Below are 17778 nucleotides of genomic sequence, written 5' to 3'. Positions count from 1 at the left end.
AACCACAAGCCTCAAGGTAGATCATTAAAGACGTAAGCATGGTTTCAAATCGTCAAATAAAAATAGTGCAGAAAAGGAGCTGGTCCTATTTGCCCAATAAAACTTTTACTAAAACACTGCAAGGAATTCGACACTCCTCCACCACGCAGGTGTCGTAAATAATATTTCTCCAATGGATAATCTCTAATTTGAGAGGGTTGAGAAGGCGGCGTATTCCAGGGGATTGGACTGAGACTCAGGAGACCTCTGCCACTGGCCTGCTAGGTGACCGTGGGCAAGTCATTTCATTTCCTTGCCTCAGTTTTCCCATGAAACAGGAAGTGTGCCCATTCTCTGTGGAGGAGTGGGCTTCTGTGTAACCAATCTGTTTGAAGACTTACCTTTCTGTAGCCCATAGAGTTAGATTAAAGGTATTTTATTTAGCAGTAATGCAAGAAACCTACAGCCTGTAAGACATTAATTTAAGTAGCTAGCATAAGGCTTTGAGGCATCTGAGATTTAGCATAAGTGAGTTGCCTAACAGCGGCCCTAAGCTATTGGGGAACCAGGACTGGGCTACATAGGAGATTTTTGCTAAAACTTGTATAAAATGACACCAAGTAACTACAGGAAATCAAACTGATACCAGCTTTGGATATTTTAGGACTGGAACATCTGCAAATGCATAATCATGAACTTGCCTTGGCAACAAATTGATGTATAGGATAATAAGTTGGGATCATTAATATCCTAACCCATAGAATAAAGACATACAAACATTATTAGGGCAAGGAAGCTAGTTATGGACAAAGGATGCCAGGCATTAATATGATTATTCATTATAGCCAACAGACCCTACAATAGGCCAAACCACCACGTATGCCTCGAGATCTTGACCACTGAACTTGCTTGGTATGCCAGAGACAGGGTGGGACCCTTGTGGATCACCACTAGGTCTCCATGAGAAATATGAGTGTATGTGCAAAGGACATCAGCCTGATTTTACGCTGTAGCTACCATCTCATTTGGTTTGGAACATGTGTTTTTTACTAATTGTGCTAATACAAGTATTTAAAGCTTTGCTCTGCCCTCAGTGCAAGTGTCACCATTGGGCACATCGGGGTTCCCAGACATTGAACTTAATCTGAATTCTGTTCCACCTGATTCTGGGACTAGAACCTTTTGAACCTCAGAAGTTTAGCCAGTGACTAGCTGGAAACTCTTAACAGTCAATATAATCAATAACCACTCAATAAATCCGGTAACACTTTCCCATGCTGTGGAAATTCCTGGGGACAAAGCCATCCAGCCTGTTAGTGCTAAGTGGAGAGAAGGCTTTTGATTCCCCTTTGTCTCTGTGGCTAGAGTACTACCATGGTATTATGTCTAATACCACCATGGTAGTACTAAAAGAGGATTGAAAAGCAGGGCCCTTCTCATGGTGCTTGGCTCTAGGGCAATTAGATAGAATTTCAGCCACCTAAGAGCAAGGCCATTTCTCTCAAACCAACCTGTGCCTCCAAACCAGTCACCTCGGTCAATGCTGTGGCCCACTGCAGATTGGACTTTGATAGCCCCCCTTTCATGAATCCCAGAGCCACTATGAGAGGGAGACCTCACCTTACTTCTCACTACCTCTATGCCTTGAGATCAGTGGGAAGAGAAATAGCTGTGGAGTCCATGACTGCTGCAGACAGTGGTTGAAAGGCTTCGAATGAAATAGAGAGACTATGCCCGCCCCCCAAATAACCAGGCTGGGTTGCAAGGCTTTGGTACAAGAGACACTTGTTCATTTTCCTCTTAACATTCTCCAGTTTATCAGCCATTTTAGTACTCCCTTATGTGAGAGCCTGACAAACCTGAGGGGAAAAATTACTCTAGGGAAAATTCTGGAGGTCGTGACAGCTCATGACACAGGCTTTCCACTCTGCACAAGGCAGAATGAGATGAAAAGACAGACAAGTGCCTTAAGAACAGCATGTGGGTTGGTACCCAATACAGCATACAGTTTTAAAAATTCCTCATGCCTGCTCCTGTCTGGTATAAGCCCTGGAGACTGGCTTGGTCCACTCAGAAAGTTGCACTTTTAGAATATTCCACTTAGTCTGCCTTTTACAATGGCTAATAAAAAAAATGCAGGTGTTATTCCAATTTTCCTCTCTCAGCCTCTGAAGGCAGGTGATGCACATCATGATTTCTTAACTCTGACTGGGAGGCCCCAGATTCATCAGTTTGCAAATCTGGCTGCAGAGCTAATGTTATAAACCAAATTCTCAAAAACACCAACTCTGGTACAATACCCTCCTCTGTGTGCTGATCCAGCTCCGTCCCAAACTTCAATCATACTGGGAAAATCTTTCTCCATCAGTGGATGGGGACGACACAATAGGCCACAGAAATAGTGTGGTTCCAATGCGGCGAATGTGCACAGCTCACTTCCCACACAGTGTGCAGATGTGCTCTGTGGAGATCCCTCCATCGCATGGATTTTTGGGGTGGGCCATAACAAAAAGGTTGGCTCTATAACTTTGTAGCTATTTCAGCCACATACACCAGGGCTATGTGGACACAGCAGGCACACAGGATGCTGAGTGTCTGATTCCACATTAGTTCTGAAAGAGCAACTCCACCATTTTGGCACCCACAGCAGCCTTCAGTGATTAGGAAGCAGTTCTATGACAAGCCCATTTACTGTTTCAAAAGGTCCAACTATCAAGCAAGCATTTATTTTCCATTGATAAAGGCAATATATTTGAATCCATAGCTCCCCTAAACTTACACACACAGCCCCTGAGCGAGAAGATCAGTTTCAGTTCTAATTAACTGTCCTAGGACATTTTCACTTAATTGGGTGATTAGTTAAGTGACACATTTTCAAGAAATTCAACTAATATTTTCCCCAGAGCTTCATGTTACTAACACAATGCATCCAGACTGTGCATTACTAACACAGTGCATTCAGAATGTGTTACTGATCCTGGTCCAGCATATTGCAAAACTATCAGAGGAAATGGAATAAAATTCATGTTTTCATGCTCAGGTTTTAATTTTAATTTTTAACTCCTGTCTCTAGGTCCAGCTAGGAAATCTCATAAAACACTTGTTCATTTGCATTCCTGGTTCAGAAAGGTTTGTCTCCTGACTGCCACAGGAAATTGAGACAATTTAGTGGTTTGTACTGGGGGCGGGGGAGGAATCAATTTACTAGTGGCTTAACCAATCACAGTGACAATTTCAATTCCATATCGCATTAGAGAGAGAATGGAGTAAATGGAGACATGAAGCCCATTATCTGTGAAGATGACCCTTCTATAACCTATGGTGATAGCCTGATCACAACAGGGTAAGCAGATACTGAAAGCCAACTCCTCTTATACATGGAGAAACAGGTCTATGTAAAATCCACTAGAAAAGTGACTGGGGAAGTTCTGCAGGTTCCAGTTTCAATTTCTAAGTCCTTGTTTTAAAAGCATTAGGTGAATAATTCAATGTACCCTAAGATACAGTGTATATGATATCTACCCTTGCAGTTATGCCAAGATTGGGATGACTAAAAGTGAACATGTTGTTGAGACCAAGCAACCTTCTAGACTCATTTCTCAGCTCGCTTCTAATACTGACCTCTTAGCACCATCGAGACTAGGGCCATTTTTCAAAATTTCCCACCTTTACCAACAGCAGTTCAGCTGCATTAGTGTTAACAAGCTTGGGGTCAACTGTGCCTTAAAAGCAACTTCTGAGAAAGATTAGGTGAGGTGGTACATAAAACAGTGGCAGTAACAATCTCTCTGTCTACACTACTAGTACCCCTGGAGCTAACTGGATCTCAAAAACAGTGGGAAATTTTTGGAAAATTCCTCCTGTGAAGATAGGGCCTTAGCATTCATTCACGCCCACAAATTACCAATATTATAACAAAATTATAATTCAATATTTGATATAAAGACTACAAAATATTAACAAGAGCACAACTAAAGCATAACTCACACTCCTTTAGTGTTACCACCTTCAGCCCTCACACCACTTTCCCCCCCTCTACTTTTGTTACTGTTACTGTGTCATGTCTTACTTGGGGCTTCCTTACAAACATACATTCACAGGAGTAGCCCTTACACACCCAAGTAGTTCCGTTTAAATCAATGGGACTACTCATGTGATCGGGGGTATGGAGATTTAGTTCCTTGGGCCGCAGTCCAGCACAGCACTTAAACATGCGCCTAAGTATGCAACTAGCCCCATTCAAGTCAATGTGAAAGCCCACATGCTTAAAATTAGATCGCTGCTTATGGCTGAAGTATTCATAAAAAATGACTTAGACGCCCAAGTCCCATTGGCTCCGGGCACTTAGTGAGATCATCAAAAGTGCCTATTGAAATAAATGGGAGCTAGGTGCACAGCACTTTTGAAAATCCCACTAGGCACCTAAATACCTTTGAAAGCCTGGCCCTAAGTAATTTGCTAGATCAAGGTCTAACTTTGTAAGCTCCAGAGGGCAGGGATTTTTATTATGTGCCTCTAAAGCAATATGCACATCTGTGGTGCAGTAGATTTGAGGAACTGGATTAAAAGCATACAGTATCTCTATATTAGGCAATTTTTCTTATTGGTCTGGAAGGTTTACTATTTAGCATTTAAGGGCAGAGGCCCAGACAAGGAGGATTCAGGTGCACATAAAGGGCTGTATTAGTTTGGTGCCAAAATAAATCTAAGGTTTAAAAAAACAATCACAAAAGCTATATGGAGTGTTTTTATTTCACATTACAATCTCAGTTTCATTAGTCTGTTCTTTCTTACAGAAAAGTGTCCTTACCTGTCATGTCTCTTTGGCCAACCGGTTTCAGCATGGGAAAGCCACCTGCGAACAAGCCCCCCAACGATGGTTGAGCACCACTTTTGCTGGTTGCTGGGCCACCTCCATCTCTGTTAGGTCCTCTGGGGTCTGTTACAAGGAGAGAAGGAGTTTACAGATGTGTTTTGTTGACTACGTTCAGGCTTTCCAAAGGGCTAACACCAGCAAACAGCAGCCTCTGATTTTGTTGTTTTAACATATACAGCAAAGAAAGTTACTGAGGGTGCAAAAGAGCTAACTTTACTATTTAACCAAATCTTAGAGCACAGCACCCTCTGGTGCTTCAATAATGCTAAGACATTTTAGCCTAGTATTCAGCCGTCATTTTGTGATGAGCTGTTAAACTATCATTAAAAAATTCAGATTTTAATCTTTCATACAATTCTGAAGAACAGCTGACAGTGACAGAAGACACTTATAATCTCTTAAGAAAGCACCATTTTCGCTGGGTCCAGCTGATCTGCGAATCACTTCCCCGTGGATCAGCCTAGTATCCAGCACAGATTAAAGCTGTCACACATATGTAACACTCTTTCCTTCAGTGTTAGAGATGCCGGAGAAACTTCTGGCAACCTGCCAACAGTTACTCAGACGCCTGGAAGTGGTTTGTGTGAGAATGGAATGACCCACAGGTGTGTCTAGAACCTCTAGAACTCATTTTAAAACTATTCTTTACCTTTTAAATTTAAAATCAGTTTTCCGGGGGTAATTTAATAAAAATAATGTATTTGTAACTAAATGGAAACCTGTGCTAGGCAGACAATAAATGCTCTGGTTTCAGAGCAGCTCTGCTTCTAGGATTTATCAGATAAATAAAGCAAAACATGGAAGGAAAAAAGATCTAATTTTTCCACAGTCGTCAAATTCTACTCTGAACAGTCTCATTTAGAATGTAAGCTCTTCAGGGGAGGAGTGTAAATTCAATTTTGACTGTGAAATGTCTACTGTAGTGCACTTAGGATGCTATAAAGTGCTTAAATTATAGGTTCTAGATTTGTTATTTGAGTGGGTTCTAAATTTGGCAAATCAAGCTCTCCCCTCAGTAGTTGTGCACAGGAGCGCCGCCAGCTTTTTTGGTGCCCTAGGCGGCGGCAGGTCCCGCCCCCGAAATGTCACCCCCAACAGAGGCAGCCGAAGATCCGGTCGCTGCCCCCCAAATGTTAGTGCCCTAGGCGACCGCCTAGGTCACCTAATGGGTTGTGCCAACCCTGGTTGTGCATACTAAAGTTGGCCTTAGACAAACTTAAGGCCCTGACTAATTTTCATAGAATCATAGAACTTAAGATCAGAAGGGACCATTATGATCATCTAGTCTGACCTCCCACAAGATGCAGGCCACAAAAGCTGACCCACCCACTCCTGAAATAATTCTCTCCCTTGACTCAGCTGTTGAAGTCCCCAAATCCTGATTTAAAGACTTCAAGTAGCAGATAATCCTCCAGCAAGCGACCCCCGCCCCATGCTGCGGAGGAAGGCGAAAAACCTCCAGGGCCACTGCCAATCCACCCTGGAGGAAAATTCCTTCCCGACCCCAAATATGGCGATCAGCTGAACCCTGAGCATGCGGGCAAGACTCTCCAGCCAGACACTCAGGAAAAAGACTTTCAATATCCCAACATTGACCCTCAGTACTAATTACCAGTGGTCACACGTTATTGACCTATTGACTGAATCACGTTACCTCCATAAACTTTCCCTCCATAAACTTATCAAGCTTAATCTTAAAGCCAGAGAGGTCCTTCGCCCCCACTGTTTCCCTCGGTAGGCTGTTCCAGAATTTCACTCCCCTGATGGTTAGAAACCTTCGTCTAATTTCAAGCCTAAACTTCCCGACTGCCAATTTATATCCATTTGTTCTCGTGTCCACATTAGTACTGAGCTGAAATAATTCCTCTCCCTTGCTGGTATTTATCCCTCTGATATATTTAAAGAGAGCAATCATATCTCCTCTCAACCTTCTTTTGGTTAAAGAAAACAAACCGAGCTCCTCAAGTCTCCTTTCATACGAGAGGCTTTCCATTCCTCGGATCATTCTAGTGGCCCTTCTTTGTACCCGTTCCAGTTTGAATTCATCCTTCTTAAACATGGGAGACCAAAACTGCACACAGTACTCCAAATGAGGTCTCACCAACGCCTTGTATAACGGGACTAGCACCTCCTTATCTCTACTAGAAATACCTTGCCTAATGCATCCCAAGACCGCATTAGCTTTTTTAACGGCCACATCACATTGCCGACTCATAGTCATCCTGCGATCAACCAGGACTCCAAGGTCCTTCTCCTCTTCCGTTACTTCCAACTGGTGTGTTCCCAGCTTATAACTAAAATTCCTGTTAGTCATCCCTAAATGCATAACCTTACACTTCTCACTATTGAATTTCATCCTATTACTAATACTCCAGTTTACAAGGTCATCCAAATCTCCCTGGAGGATATCCCAATCCTTCTCCGAATTGGCAATACCTCCCAACTTCGTGTCATCCGCAAACTTTATCAGCCCACTCCTACTTTTGGTTCCAAGGTCAGTGATAAATAGATTGAATAAGATCGGACCCAAAACCGAACCTTGAGGAACTCCACTGGTAACCTCCCTCCAACCCGACAGATCACCTTTCAATATGACCTGCTGCAGTCTCCCCTTTAACCAGTTCCTTATCCACCTCTGGATTTTCATTTCGATCCCCATCTTTTCCAATTTAACCAGTAATTCTTCATGCGGTACCGTATCAAACGCCTTACTGAAATCAAGATATATTAGATCCACCGCATTTCCCTTGTCTAAAAAATCTGTTACTTTCTCAAAGAAGGAGATCAGGCTGGTTTGGCACGATCTACCTTTCGTAAAACCTTTAGGCATACAAGTGGTCCAATTGGCTTCTACAGGACTACTCAGGCCAAGAGTTTGGCAGGCCTGGGCTCCTTGCTCAGAGCTGACAATGCTGCACACTTACTTTCAATCTGTGGAGCACTTCGGTCATTGATTTGGGTAACTTTCCTTAAGCGAGCCCCTTGCTGAATATCTGATAGCAATGCACTTCGACCTTTTTGATCTTCCTTTCTGAACTTTGGGGGCTCTGTACTTGCCTGTTGAAGATAACAATATTAGACAGTCAGGCAACACCTGAGAAAGGAAGCACAAGAAATAAACTCTAATAGAGTAAATCCAGAGTGAAGCAAGCATCTCAGGCAGTTATCTTGAAATCTTTATTACTGTGCCTTAAATTATATATTATTGGAATTAACACAACTGTCTTCAGACACACAAAAGCTAGGAAATTTCAAATTAAAGGGGGATCTACTAGTACTGTTTAATTTCATATGAACAAAACAAGAGACCCACTTTCATTTCAGTCTGACCATCCTGTAATTCTAACACGGAGGGTACATAGGTCTTTTGATTTTACTTACAATGCTTTGTGAAAGGAAAATTTCATGAGCAATTTGAGAACACAATTCATTTTTTCCTGTCTTTCTCCTTCCTCTCTTAAAAAAAGACCACTTAATCATAAGCACTGCAACCTGCAATACTGATATGATCACATTAGAGCATCTTGTGTTTAATCTTGATATGATAATTCAGACATTTGAACTGGGGTTTAAGTGCCTCTGTATTAAGGGATTGCATAGATTTAAACAGTTTAAATAGATTGCTTTAAAAATCGCTTTAGCTAAATAAACAATATTCTAGTGTGTTCAACGCCTATAAGCGTAAAGACAAATAATTGGCTTGGTATGACCACACTAATATAAAATCTTGGGTTTTTTTTCTTGAATATTCTTTAAAAATATGAGACTCTCCAGAATAAAAAAAGCATAAATCTGTTCTGATTTCAGATGTTTGGCAATTCGGCTTTTCTTCAACAGGTAAAAAAGGACAAAGTAGAGATGTCCAAAGCCAGTGTGTGGGTGGCACTGGATTGTCCTAGAACATGAGAATCTTCAACTCAGCGCAAGTCCTTATAGCCAAGTCCAGAGCAAGTTATCATAGCCAAGTTACCCCTCCTAAACAGAAACACACAAGACCCTTTACTTTACCAGCCTATTATTGCTCCACTTTAACTTTATACTTACTCTGGCTCAAACGTCTCCCTCTCTTAAAAAATGTTATTTGAGAATTGTGAAGATGGAAAACAAGACTGAAAACGTTTAGAAGCCACTATATGATCAGAAATTTTACCCAGATAATTTAAAATATAATTGATACTTGCGTTTTATTGCCTATTTTTATCCTCTATGCTTTAAAAAAAAAAAAATCTGGATTTGTAAATGTCCACTAGATGGCACTCTTAGTTGACAGGAATGCCTGTTACATTTCTGCCATCTGATGTAAAAACTCAGCAATAACCTTGTGACTGACACTGTGACCATATATTCTTCAATAGGGCATTGAAAAAAAAAATCATTCCTAGATAGTTCCCTAATTTACATAACAGTTGTGCTTTCCCACATGCTTTAAACAAAGTTTAAAAGTACAAGCAATATATCATTCTGGTTATCAAGGCTCTAAATGGCTGACTGATATAAGCAATGTTACAGGGTACATACCAGTTGGAATTTATTTCCAGTCACTTTTTCCTTAAATATTCACAATACTTACTGTGACAAACGGACGAACCATAACTGGAGCAAATATATCTTGCCTTTATCAAAAGCTTTTCACCAGTATCTTCAAACTTCCTTCTCCCCGCTCCCACTAATAATTTAGCCGTAGCCAGTCAATTAGGATCTAAAGCCACTCGATCAAGTCTGTTAGGTTTAAAATTAGATCCAACAGCTGTGTTTTTGTTCTGAGTTCATGTGTCCACATATTATGCCAGCTGTCCGATCTGCCTGCCTGCCCCATTCTTGTGAGCAGATAATGTACTGGAATATTGTGTATTTCGGTACACAATCTGTAGTAGATTAAATTTGTCACAATGATCTCTGACACAGTGTCCCTCTAATATAAACAACTGCTAAATTCCATTTAGAGAGAGAGAGAGAGAGAATGTCACACTACACAAAGAGGGAATACTTCATTTTGCAAATATAAAATATATTGCTGTAGGATAGAACTGTAGGAATCTTCACTTCAAACACTCCCCCTCACACTCCTGTAGTTTTATATCCTCATATTGTACATTTATATAATCTTCATGGCCAGAGCAGTTGATGTGTCTAGTGATTGATTATGCTGTGGAGCAGCTTGATATGGATTCTCTTTTTCCATTAGAAGGTCAAGACGGTCTGGGAGTAGCAGTGTTGCTTGGCTGCATACCTGTGAGAACTCTCCTAGGGATTTCTTGTTTGCAGCATTGCCCACACCTACGCTGTCTGTGACATTTTAATAGTGCCAGTGAGTGCTAGTACCCTTTAGCACAAGTATCCCAATCAGGGCAGAAATACGAATTTACACCAGCAAGGAAACCTGCTCCACCTGATTAGCTGTAGACAAACTTTTCAAGCATCATCTCTTCGGTACTGCACAGATATCTGTTAAGGAAGCAGAATTAGCCAGGGATTCACTGTCATGTTATTTATACAGAATAAATAAAATAAATTGTGTAAGTTGGTGCAGCCAAAAGACAGAAATGAACTCTTCATTGAGGTTAGACCTTCAATCTTAAAAATATTCACAGAAGGGTCTTGAGCAGGAAGATAAATACATTTTTCTTGACACTCACAGGGGGAGCAGAGGTGCAACACAAAGGGTATCATTCGTACAAAGTGCTTCTCTGCACTAATGGGGCAACTACATTTACAGAATAGGAAATGTTTCACTCCTTCACTGAAAATCAGAAGGGAAGCAGACAAGAATGTGAAGATCGTTTGTTTTACTAAATGCCAGAGATGCCTATGGTAACACAGAATGAAATTAAATTGGTTGGTTCTCATTTCCTTGGTAACCATCAGGTTATTGCTCTATTATTTCACACAAAAGATGTCGTGTTAAATAATTTGTTACAGAAATAGAATAAAAGTCACATGTGCAGTAGCCTCAATTTAAGGAAATGCTTTATTTTTCACCTCACTGAGCTTCACCATATTTTTCCCTTACATGTCATAGAATCATAGAATTGGAAGGGACCTCGAGAGGTCATCTAGTCCAGTCCCTGTACTCAAGGCAGTACTGAGTATTATCTAGACCATTCCTGATAGTCCAACCTGCTCTTAAAAATCCCCAATGATGAAGATTCCACAACGTCCCTAGGCAATTTATTTCAGTGCTTAACCACCCTGACAGTTAGGAAGTTTTTCCTAATGTCCAACCTAAACCACCCTTGCTGCAATTTAATGTCCTATGATTACACCACCTAAACTTAAGCTGCTAAGTGGAGGCCATGTTGTTTCTGCATTGACCGACACTATTCTTTGCTACTATTCATGCTGTTATTTTAAATCCCCTTTGTTATAGATGCTTTCCTACCTACTGTACCAAGCACCCCAACATTCATATCCCCAAAATTCTTTATTGTTGGATATTACATAGGATGTAGTACATCAGATAAGATCACTGGTTCACATCTATATACTGTGGCAGAAGCCAACAGTGGACACATCAGATGATCCTTCCTGTGTAGATGTGATATATACTTAGACTTTTGTAAGGCTGTACCACTTCCTGTTTCAAACAATTAGCAGTATACAATATCTATAAAGCACACATTAAATGGATTAAGAACTGACTGACAGAGCTCAAAAAAAGTAGTAGTCAATGAGGAATCATCATCGAATGGGGGAGTTTCTAGGAGGGTTCCACAGGGATTTGTATTAAGACTAATGCTATTCAACATTTTCATCAATGATCTGAAAGTAAACATAAAATCACTACTGACAAAATTTGCAGATGACACAAGGATTAGTAGAATGGTAAATAATAAAGATGACAGGGCAGTCATACAGAGCAATCTGGACTGCGTAATAAGCAGGGCCCTTCAAACAAAAGGTGTTTTAATACAGCCCAATGTTAAGTAATATACCTAGGAACAAGGAATCCAGGTCATCCCTGAAGAATGGGCGACTGTATCCTGAAAAGCAGTGCCTCTGAAAAGGATTTAGGGGTCATAGTGGACAAGCAATTCCACATGAGTGCCCAATGCGACTCTGTGACAAAAAAAAGGGCTAATGCAACCCTTGGATGTATAAACAGGGGCGTAGCAAGTCAAAGCAAGGAGACGACTGGTGAGAACGATACTGCATACAATTCAGATGTCCACAAACTAAAAAAGATACTGAAAAATTGGAAAGGGGGGAAAAAAGGGAAAAAAAAAGCAGCAACAAATAAAAGGTCTGAGGGCTGGAGAAGACGTTCTTACAATGAGATACTTAAAGAGATCAACCTGTTTAAGCTTATCAAAAAGAAGACTGAGATATCACTTGATTACAGTGTATAAGTACTGTCACTGGGAGACAATACCAGACACTAAAGGAGAAAAGTGGAGAAAAGCATAGTAAGAACTGGGGCTGTCATGCAATTAAAAAAATTAATCACAATTAATCATGCGATTAATTGCACTGTTAAATAATAATAGAATACCATTTATATAAGTTTGTGGGTATTTTCTACATTTTCAAATACAACACAGAATACAAAGTGTACAGTGCTCACTTTATATTTATTTCTAATTACAAATATTTGCACTGTAAAAACAAAAGAAATAGTATTTTTCCAATTCCCCTAATAAGATGAAAGAAGTAGATCATGAGGCTGACCACAAATAAAGTTGGAAGATGCAATTTTGCGGGAGTTGAGAAGTCTAAATCCTCCCATGCTGACTCTTCCCGAAGGAAGATTTCCAAGGGCCCATTCATGATGGAAGTCTACTCTATGTGCCACCACAGCTACACCACAGCCACGTGAATCATCATCTCTCTCTCTCTGATTTACTGATTTATCTCACAGGGGTGTGGTCAGCATAAATACTTGAGAGGTGCTCAGCTTCTACAGTTATTTAAGAGTAAAAGGCATTTAGATGTTTGAAAGATTCTACCAATTATGGTAATAATTATTTTTAAAAAGGAAAATTGTGCTAGTATTTTTCAAACTTTAAGGGTGCTGTGTTGCCACCTCCGAGACACAAAAAAAATCAGACACAGTCCTCCCCCACTAGAGGGCTCCCATCAGCCTGACCCTCCTCTTCTCCTCTCAGGTGCCCCCACACCAGTAGCCTAACCCTGTCTCCTCCCCTCATGCAGGAAGTGGTGCAGGAGGGGAACTCGAGGCAGTTCAAGGTCTTGTTGCCTCTTACCTTTTCCTGAACCTCATACTCATTCTCTCCCAGGAGCCTCAGTCCCTGAAGGAGCCCCCACTACCCTCATCCCAGTCCCCGCTCCTGACCCTTCTCTGCTGGTGAGCCTCAGGTCCGGCCCTCTTCCCGATCCCCAGTGCTGAGAGGAGCTGCTGCAGTTTCAGCAAGTTGAGGGCGTGGCCTGCAGAGTGGGCCCCAGGTGCTGTGCCAGTATGCACCCTTCTTAGCCACGTGGCGTGCGTGCCAGAAGTTACACGCTGCGTGGACACTGCCGCATGTGTTTACTGCAGTTTACAGAGAGAACATTAGTGCCATGAAAAAAAAAAGGCACATTTTCACCAGCAGCTGGTGAGACACTACAAAAACAGGCCAGGCTGGTTAAAAACAGGCAGGTGGCAATCCTACCATGGTACCTAGAAAAAGAGGAATTCCTTCTTGACTGGGGGGGGGAGGGATAGCTCAGTGGTTTGAGCATTGGCCTGCTAAACCCAGGGTTGTGAGCTCAATCCTTAAGGGGGCCATTTAGGGAACTGGGGTAAAAATCTGTCTGGGGATTAGTCCTGCTTTGAGCAGGAGGTTGGACAAGGTGACCTTCTGAGGTCCCTTCCAACCCTAATCTTCTATGACTCAGGTTGGGCTGGGTACTTTCATTCTGAAATGCATTCTTGATCTAATTCTCACAGCAATTCAGGGTAGAGTTGTTCTTAATAAACAAGCAAACAGTCCAGCAAAAACATATCTGCAGTCTTTTATACCACACAATTCCTAGGCAGCCTGTGACAGAGAGCTGGGCAACAGCAGCTGGACCAGCACTCTGATCACTGGATCACTAATTATATCACCCCAGAGTAAATCTGAGGGGCAAAGCTGTGCCTCACTGATAGATTGGGGATGGGCAGGAGAGCGCGATTAGGCTAATTAACCCACTAGCCCAGAAAGAAGAAAAGCCACAGGAAGGAAGTGTTCAGTGGGGGCGATGGGAGAGCCAGGAGAGATCTTTCAGGGGAAAGATACCGTCTCTCCACCTCCCCCATCAATTTCATATACAGTTGGGAATGGGATGCCTGGACAGTCAACAAATAATAAAATTCTATTTTTGTTATCAAAAGGAAATAGACTATTTAAGGTATTGGGGTTTTTGGGAGAGGAGTGGGGTGCAAGGGTAGTTGGAGATGAAGAATCTGAAAGCGTACCCAGCGTTTGTGCTACATAAAGCATCTTTAGTACAGCGGGTGATACACCTCTACCCCACTATAACGCTGTCCTCGGGAGCCAAAAAAATCTTACTGCGTTATAGGTGAAACGTTATATCAAACTTGCTTTGATCCACCGGAGCGCACAGCCCCGCCTGCCCGGAGCGCTGCTTTACCGCGTTATATCCGAATCCGTTTTATATCAGGTCGCGTTATATCGGGGTAGAGGTGTATGAGAAGAGCTGGGCAAGAAATGATTTTCCCATTCCATAAATATTTTTGAGATTTTGGAAACGTTTCCTGTTCTGCATCAGGATGAAACTGAGACCTTTCAATGTTTTTTTGTCAGGGGAAGGGAGAGGAAGAGAGAACGAGACACACGTACATTGTCCACCAGATTCAGAGCAGGGACCTCAATCCAGGTCTCGCACATCCCAGGTGAATGCCCTAACCACTAGGCTATTGGCTGTTCTGGGGCGTGGTACTCTCTCAACCAGAAATTCCATCCTGGACCTAAGAAATCTTGCAATGAATCTTTTGTCGAAACTGACCCTTCCGAGCAAACAATTTTGACAAATTAGCATTTTCTGACAGAAAAACGGTTTAGTTGAAAAATTCCTAACCAGCTCTAATCATAAACATGCTTGAAGCCCAGAGTACCTCAAACTTGATTACTAGATTATAATTACCCTTGAGTGGAATTTACCACTCAATTTGTTGCAGCAGTCTGCCCGGCAGGCAACAGTATTTATTTATGGGGTTTTTTAAATACAGAGAATCGTCAAACTGGCAGTTATAGCCAGGCTACAAAGTGTGATTACAATGAGAAAAGCCCTTTTAAAAGCCCTGTTTCTAGTGGGCATAAAATAGACTAGGAACAGAGAGAAAAACAGTAAGTCATTTTTATTGCATTTGTTTCAAATATGCAACAGGTTTGCTTTAACTCTTTGCTAGGTTATAAAAGAATCTCAAGGAAAAAAATAAACTTCAAACAAATATAAAGAGCTCAGTTATGCTTAGTAGCAAGCTATTTTAAAACTCTGTTTACTAATAGGAAGGTTGGTGTATGTGATTTTGGGGTTTACTATTCACATTAATACCCTGATCGCTCAAGACCCTGTCAACTGCATGAAGCCACACTGGCTTCAGTTGGGCTCCACCTGCACAGTCAATTGCAGGATCAGGGCTGTTTATCGTACTCCTATTCTGCAGCACGGGCCGAAAGTAATTAATTCTTGGCATTCAGTTTACTTTAATAAACACAGCAATCCCTGTGTAAACAGAGTCCTCTAGAAAGTTAAGCTTCAAGCACTACCCATGTGAGGAATTGCTACCATGCAAACATTCTTTCAAATGGAGTACAAGTGAGGACACACGCCAGATAGCTTCATGGTAGGTTATTATCCTCAAAGAACGACACAGCCAGTTTCATGCCATCTCTGCTCAGCTCAATAATTATTAACTGCGGCCTCACTATTAATCATGCAGAAAACTCTAATCTGATTCTACTCAATTTTAAAGGTCATGCAATGTATATACTTAGTTAGGTAGTGTCTACCGTAGACTTATTCCTCAAATTCTCATCGCTGTACTCATGGGCGGCAGGTATAATAAGCCAGGGGAGGCTCTACTGTGGCCACCGGATCTCCCCATTCCAAGGTTTGGCGGCAAAGTTTTTGTTTTATTATGCCCCATGCACATTCCGCGGTGGCTGCGGAGGCACATACCACCTCCTCAGCCACCCCGGAACATGCCTGGGGCACATCAAAAGTGTCTTAACAGGCTGGGTCCAGGAAGGGGAGGCATGGCGCGGCTTCAGCCAGCCTGGAGCTCCTCGGGGCTTCGGCCAGACAAGGGGGGTGGGGGGGGGGGTGCTGCAGGCTGCGGCCAGCCTGGGGCCCCTCCAGACGAGGCGGGGAGTGCTCAGGGCTTTGGCCAGCCCAGGGCTCTTGCAGCCAGGGGGGGCACTCTGGAGGGGGGCTTGTGACTCCAGCCACGGGGGGGTGGTGATGGTCTCGGGGCTTCGGCGTGGGTTGTGCGCAGGTGGAAGGGGTGGAGCCGGGAGCTAGCCTCCCCAAAGGGGGGCTCCACCTGCTGCCCAGGGCTGTACTTTCCCTTGGACAGAAGATCCTGTCAGTTTTCTGGATCAGAGAGAAGGCCCTGAGTCAATTTCTATAGCAAAAACCCTTTCTTTGTTGGTCTCCAGAAACCCCAGTTTAAACCAGTATATGCTAGCTTCCCCAAGGGTGGTACCTCTTTCGAGGTGTTTACAACCTGAGTGATTCTCCTTAGTCACCGCTCAGTGCTCTTAGTTCCAGGCAGAGCTGTGGCAACCCTCCCCCCCGAGTTGCACACAATCCTTGGCAGACAGCAATACATAAAGTTAACACAATATTGTCCCAAAGATACTGCATGTGGTTGCAATATCCCGTCACAATAGCTATGGTGGGAAACTGAAAGGAAAAAAGTAGCATAGACAAGGCTTTAACTGTCTGCAGCTGGACCCCAGGACTCATTTCCATCATCACTCCTACCGCCGCCGCCACCACCAGCACACACAAATCCAGTTAGTGAAATCCTCCTCCTGTAACACGGACACTGCACAGACAACATGAAATATTGTACATCTTATATTAAATCTGGATCAGCTCTGCAACAAGCAAAATGTTGGGCAGATTGAGGGATTATGTCCAAAATTTTCAAATGTGAGTGTTTAAATCAGTGGTTCTCAAACTGTGGGTTGGGACCCCAAATGGGGTCGCCAGGGCTGGCGTTAGACTTGCTGGGGCCCAGGGCTGAAGCTTGTAGTAATTTTTGTTGTCAGAAGTGGGTCCCAGTGCAGTGAAGTTTGAGAACCCCTGATCTAAATCCACGTTTAGTTAACTGAACAGAAGTGATATGGATTTTTCAGAAGTGCTGAGCCGCTTTTATTTACTGTAGATGCCTAACTTTCTGGCATCCAAGTTTGACCAGGCTGGCGTATGCTTTTGTATCAAGTTCTCTTTCTGCACAGCAGGCTTTCAAACCATTTCAGACACACAATCACACAGGACACCAAGGTGGGTGTCAATGTGAACTCTACAGTACAGTCAATCTCAAAAGTCCTCCAAAACCATGAGTCAGCCCGCCCCCACCCCAAAAAAATACACAAGATTGTATTAAAAATCTCATGATTTTTAAAAATAATAAATATTAAGGGTTTTTTATTTGCCTTTTGGTTTCACATGATCAAGCTTTTCTCCACACATATGAGGTCTAGCATTCCGCTCCCTTCCCCACCCCCCCAAGAAAGATGAGATTCTCATGTAATGACATAATTCCAGAAGCTGAGATTTTAAGAAAAATGCCAACTACCACAAGACTCAAAATTAAGTCATGAGAGTTGGCAACATTGACTCTGTATTTGCACAGCACCTACGGGTCCTGGTCCATAATGAAAGCTCCTCTGTACTACAGTAATACAAGTAAATAACAACTGTATCTCTGACATCCTACAGGCATCATAATTTAATCTAGGCCTGCTCTAAAG

At 42.4% G+C, this 17778-nt stretch overlaps 1 protein-coding gene across 5 annotated transcripts in view; it reads right to left on the bottom strand.

The window, feature by feature from the left end:
• Positions 1–17778, bottom strand: part of WIPF3 (WAS/WASL interacting protein family member 3) — a 57081-nt gene that overhangs the window by 8002 nt on the left and 31301 nt on the right. For all 5 annotated transcript variants that reach the window (XR_005594945.1, XM_039526967.1, XM_039526966.1 and 2 more), the window contains exons 3-4: positions 7780–7912; positions 4790–4918 (exon numbers count right to left, since the gene is read on the bottom strand). Coding sequence is in view for 4 of the 5 variants with exons in the window: in XM_039526967.1 (XP_039382901.1) it covers positions 4790–4918; positions 7780–7912 (262 nt within the window). In the remaining variant the exon portion in view is untranslated. The remainder of the gene's footprint in view (positions 1–4789; positions 4919–7779; positions 7913–17778) is intronic.

This window comes from Mauremys reevesii, linkage group 2 (assembly GCF_016161935.1).
Source record: "Mauremys reevesii isolate NIE-2019 linkage group 2, ASM1616193v1, whole genome shotgun sequence".
Lineage (NCBI taxonomy): Eukaryota > Metazoa > Chordata > Testudines > Geoemydidae > Mauremys > Mauremys reevesii.
Note: the sequence above shows the minus strand (reverse complement) of the source record. Positions and strands in the feature narration are given on the sequence as shown.